General features: G+C 42.4%; 2 protein-coding genes across 13 annotated transcripts in view; one reads left to right on the top strand and one right to left on the bottom strand.

Annotated features, from left to right (window-relative positions):
* crygn2 (crystallin, gamma N2) overlaps positions 1 to 2796 on the top strand; it is a 3391-nt gene extending 595 nt beyond the window's left edge. Inside the window, 4 exon segments of the mRNA NM_001297443.1 lie at positions 519 to 610; positions 686 to 842; positions 926 to 1071; positions 2580 to 2796. Coding sequence (NP_001284372.1) covers positions 519 to 610; positions 686 to 842; positions 926 to 1071; positions 2580 to 2715 — 531 coding nt within the window. The 3' untranslated portion in view covers positions 2716 to 2796.
* Positions 2797 to 5528: 2732 nt separating this feature from the next.
* The window catches only part of nub1 (negative regulator of ubiquitin-like proteins 1), a 14077-nt gene continuing 13917 nt past the window's right edge, over positions 5529 to 5688 (bottom strand). For 4 of the 12 annotated variants that reach the window (XM_017303154.1, XM_017303149.1, XM_008402143.2 and 1 more), the window contains one exon: positions 5529 to 5683. The gene's annotated coding sequence lies outside the window, so the exon portion shown is untranslated. The remainder of the gene's footprint in view (positions 5684 to 5688) is intronic. The other 8 variants (XM_017303152.1, XM_008402147.2, XM_008402149.2 and 5 more) reach the window with 4 other exon arrangements.

Raw genomic sequence — 5688 nt, 5'->3', positions numbered from 1 at the left:
GTCGGTTCCAGAACCGTTTAATGGATCAGAACCAGAATCAGTCGGTTCCAGAACCAGAACCGCTCACTGGGCCTCGTGATTTGCTGACTAGCTGTAATGTGAGCTTGCGGCTCCCGGCCAGCAGGCGGCGCTCTCCTCTGCAGCTGATCCATGATGCTGAATCTATTCCTCATGTCTGAGGAAGAAGGGGCGGGGCCAGGCTGCTCATCCAATTAAAAGCTTCGGTTAGAGGTGGGCGGAGCTTGTTGGGGCGTGGTTCTCCCTGTTTTGGTGTTTTCCTACCGAGTTCTGGAAAGTTCTGACCCGACTGTGGTAATAATGTGCTGATGTGACGTCACAGTGAAGGGTGGGGTGACATCATGCGTGGGCGTGGCCATAGCTGCCGTTTGTCAGGCAGAAGCAACAGATGAAAGAGTTTTAACAGAACTGAATTCTGGTTCTGATCCGTTCATCTTAACCCGGTTCTGACCCGTTTTCCTGGTTCAGAGCGGTTCACTAACGGCTAACGTCTCCTGCAGATCACCTTCTACGAGGGGCGGTGCTTCACCGGCAGGAAGCTGGAGGTCAGAGGTGACTGTGATAACTTCCAGGACCGCGGCTTCATGAACAGGTGATGAAGGTTCTACAGTCTACAGCTCATTTCCCTCCTGATTTTCACAATAAAAGCCTGCCTCCCTGTGCTCAGAGTGAACTCCATCCGGGTGGAGAGCGGAGCCTGGATCTGCTACGACCATCCGGACTTCAGGGGGCAGCAGTACATCCTGGAGCACGGAGAATACCCAGAGTTCCAGAGGTGGAACTCCCACAACGACCACATGGGATCCTGCAAGCCCATCCGCATGGTGAGCAGCTCCGACCTCAGGACCGCTCTGGGCAGGACCGTCCCTGAGGTCTGTAGACTAACCTGTCCGCTCTGGGTTCCCAGCATGGAGAGCACTACCGCATCGAGCTGTTCGAGGCCTGCAACTTCTCCGGCCAGTGCATGGACATCTGCGACGACTGTCCCTTCCTGCAGAGCCGCGGCTTCTCCAAGAGCTGCATCAACTCCGTCAGGGTCTACGGAGACGGAGCGTGAGTCCTGCACCACCCACACCACCACAACACAACCGGTACCAGGCCGGTACCAACTCGGCTCGGTCCTTCAGGGTCCAGATCCGCTCTGAGAGGCGACAGAGTTCTGGTTCCGGTCAGTCTCACAGGTCCCAGTGATCAGCCGGGTCTCCTGGACAAGTACGTAGTGACAGTGGAGAGGAAAAACTCCAGTTTAACAGGAAGAAACCTCCAACAGAACCAGAACCTGGACCGGCTCGTTTCCACAGAACGCGTTGGGTTTGCTTGTCTTTAAATGTCGGCGTTTTGTTGGGGCCAGGCGCCTGTTTCCCTTAAGTTTGCTAGCCTAGCCTAGCATGCATCATCAACAAGATGCTAGGTTAGCAAGAGAAGAAGAGCATAGTAGCATGAAGCTAGTTCTTTCTTCACCTTCGGTCTGATGGACCCGTGGGGCGACGTGGCCCGACTGGAACCGGATCTGCCAGAGGTACCTTCTATGGAACCTCTTCCCTTCATCAGGTCCAGTTGGTTCAGAACCTCCTCAGTCCATCATACAGCCTAGGATCAAGCTCTTCACCTTTAGGCTCATTCAGTACCTCCGTATCCACCTGAACATCGTCTCACCTGTCTGCAGCGCCACGTCTCACCACCAGGGGGAGCAGCGCCTCCCGTCTAACAGGAACAGGAACGTTTCTAGTTCCTGGTCACACCGAGTTCCTCAGTGTAAACATCATCTTATTCAGCACTGTGACGTTTTCTAACACTGTGAAATGTTAGAACCAGAATCAGATTCTGTCTGGTCAGAATTTGAAGGCAGAACATTTAGATTCATCCAGGTTTTAATCTACCAAACTGGGTTAATCAGGGATTATGGATGTCACTGCGTATCGTCAGCATCACGATTCCCTGCTGTCTGATGCCAACAGGAAAGACAAGCGGGCCGAACCAGAACCCTGCAGGACTCCATCAGTAAATCTGGGTTTTATTCACATGGTCAACTGGAACCTGAAGGGCCCATATCAAAGTTCTGACCCAGAGAACCTCTGAGGTTCTGACAGAGTGTCCTCCCAGAATCATAACAATGTTCTGGTTTTACCTGTCCTGAGCGGTTCCAGTGAAGGTCCGGTTGCGGTTCTGGTCCTGTGAAGGTCCGGTTGTGGTTCTGGTTCTTGTGAAGGTCCGGTTGTGGTTCTGGTCCTGAGCGGTTCTTGTGAAGGTCCAGTTGTGGTTCTGGTCCTGAGCGGTTCTTGTGAAGGTCCGGTTGCGGTCCCGGTTCCTGTGAAGGTCCGGTTCCGGTCCCGGTTCCTGTGAAGGTCCGGTTCCGGTCCCGGTTCTTGTGTAGGTCCGGTTCCGGTCCCGGTTCTTGTGAAGGTCCGGTTCCGGTCCCGGTTCTTGTGAAGGTCCGGTTGCGGTCCCGGTTCCTGTGAAGGTCCGGTTCCGGTCCCGGTTCTTGTGTAGGTCCGGTCCCGGTTCCTGTGAAGGTCCGGTTCCGGTCCCGGTGTCTAACCTCTGCTCCTCCTCTGCCTCAGCTGGGTGATGTACGAGGAGCCCAACTTCCGGGGCCGGATGTACATCGTGGAGCGCGGGAACTACTGCAGCCCGACGGAGTGGCAGGCCCAGAACCCCAACATCCAGTCCATCCGCAGAGTCGTCAACTACTTCTGAGCCTTCCTGTTCCTCCTCCTCCTCCTCCTCTTCCTCAGCAGGCAGATCAATAAACTGAGAAGAATCCAGTTTTTTATCAAACCGAGTCTCTGGCCTGATTCATCATCAACGTTGCGGTTCTGGTTCCGGTTCTGCTTCCTGTACAAACTAACCTCACTGTTACTGTTGGAACAGAACAAGGTTCTTGTCTGGAGATCCATGAGGTTCTGGCAGCAGCAGAACCAGAACCGTCAAAGTAAATGGATTAAATGTGTTAATAATTTAAGTTACTGGATTCTGGTTCTGACCCAACGGCCCTACAGGAAGAACTTTACATAGAAAATCATTTTAAAAACCTTTTAAAAACTAAATATTAAAGAAATGTAAACTCTCCCAAACGTTTAACTGACGTGCAGGCGGTTCTGCGGTTCCGACCCAACAAGTGGCGCCAGCCGTTGGCTCTCTCTGCTCAGTTCAAACCGTTTCTTCAGATCCAACAGTTTTAAAAATAAATCATGATTTTCCACTATAAACCCAACACTGAAATGATGAAATTCATATAAAATCTGTTGATCATAATAGTTTCATATGTGATTCATTGTGAAAACAGTTTCCTGCCATTTCAACCTGAAATGTTATTAAAACTCATTTAATCCATATTTTAATGTGGACGTTCAATAAAATCTAAACCATTTCCGCCAAAATGACCCAAATGAGTTCAGACAGAAAATTCAAAATTCATGATGAAAATATTCAATGATCTCCAAAAATAAACACATCTGGAAACCTGAAGAAATTAGATATTAAAATGTATCATTTTAACCAGAGATGAAGAACATTTGTCCTGAAACGTATTAAATTATGAAATGCAGCCGCTGACATGGTCCGTTTCTGTGGGTTTCCGTCCTGAGAGTCTCTGTTGTCTCGTCTCTTCCCGGTTGACGGTTCCCAGGTGAGTCTAGTTACCTGGTTACCCTCCCTGTACGTAAACCCACCTGTTGTCTCCGTCTCGTGTCAAACGCACGTCATTTGTCTGCCTGCCGTCACAGTGTAAGTGTAGTCAGGTGGGTTTAGCTCTTTGCTATTAGCTGTGAGCTAACTCTGCCGCGCCGCCTGTTCAGCTTCATTCATCATTTACATCCGGGGTCCCTGCGTCTCTTCTCACCACCACCGCCTCATGACAGACACACATTATTATATATTGTCTAAACTAAATAACTCGGCTTACAGTCAACAAGAGGCGAGAAAAGATCCGAGATATTTATAGAAAATCTGATGTTAAAAAGCTTTTTGTTCCTAAAACATCCTGGATGAATCCATAAACTATGAGGCATTTTATTATCATCATTATTATTATCATTATTATTATTAATATTATCATCATTATCATTTATTATCATTATCATCATTATTATTATTAATATTATCATCATTGTCATTATTATTATCATTATTATTATCATCATTGTTATTAATATTATTATTAATATTATAATTATCATTATTATTATTATTAATATTATCATTATTATTATCATTATTATTAATATTATCATTATTATCATTATTATTATTATCATCATTGTTATTAATATTATTATTATTAATATTATTATTATTAATATTATTATAATTATCATTATTAATATCATTATCATCATTATTATTATTATTATCATTATTATTAATATAATCATTATTATTATCATTATTATTATTAATATTATCATCATTGTCATTATTATCTATATTATTAATATCATTATTATCATTATTATTATCATTGTTATTAATATTATTATTATCATTATTAATATTATCATTATTATCATTATTAATATTATCATTGTTATTATTAATATTATTATTATCATTATTATTATTATTAATAATATAATCATTATTATTATTATCATTATTATTATCATTATTAATATTATCATTGTCATTTTTATCATTATCATTATTATCATTATTGTCATTATCATTATTATAATTATAATCATAATTATCATTATTATTATTATTATCATTACCATCATTATTATCATTATTATTATCATCATTGTCATTATTATTAATATTATGATCATCATTACCATTATCATTATTATTATCATTATTACCATTATTATCATTATCATCATTATTATCATGATTATCATTATTATCATTATCATCATCATCATCACCATTATTATCATTATCATCATCATTATTATCATCATTATCACCATTATTATCATTATCATCATCATTATTATCATCATCATCACCATTATTATTATTATCACCATCACTATTATCATCATTATCACCATTACTATCATTATTATCATCATTAGCTCATGCAGTCACACACTTTGCTCATCCTGGCTGTAGAAAAACTGTTTTTTTGTTATATTTTTAATTTGTGTTTTTAAAATTAAAAAACCAAACCGACGCTTTAAATCAGATAAAATCTGATCAATTATTCAGTTTGTTCTTCCTTGGAGAAAAAAGGAAGTTACATCATTTTAACAAAAACCATCTAGAACCAGAACCAGAACCCATCCAAGACCCGACTCGAGCTCTTCGACTGGAATTTTAATTATTTTTTAATGAAGTCAAAATGGATTCTAAATTAAAATAAACTAAAAGTATTATAAAAATAAAATCTATAAAACATTATGAGTGTGTAGAAGCTGTGATACAGTCAGCTGGAGGTCCAACAGAACCAGTCCAGAACCTCAGAGGTTCTCCCGGCTCTGCCGTCCAGGTTCTGATCCGGTTCTGGCCTACCTGGGTCTGTTACCATGGTAACTGATGAAGGTCCCTGTAACCCGACTCAGAACTGGCTTCTTACTGTCAGGCAGAACTTTTTATTACGGGTCCATCAGAACCAAACAAACAGGAACATCAAACAGAACGGATCCGACCTCCATCAGGACGACCTCCAAGACGACCTCTAGAGGACGACCTCCATCAGGACGACCTCCAGGAGGACGACCTCCA

Source organism: Poecilia reticulata, unplaced genomic scaffold (assembly GCF_000633615.1).
Source record: "Poecilia reticulata strain Guanapo unplaced genomic scaffold, Guppy_female_1.0+MT scaffold_190, whole genome shotgun sequence".
Taxonomy (NCBI): Eukaryota; Metazoa; Chordata; class Actinopteri; order Cyprinodontiformes; family Poeciliidae; genus Poecilia; species Poecilia reticulata.
Note: the sequence above shows the minus strand (reverse complement) of the source record. Positions and strands in the feature narration are given on the sequence as shown.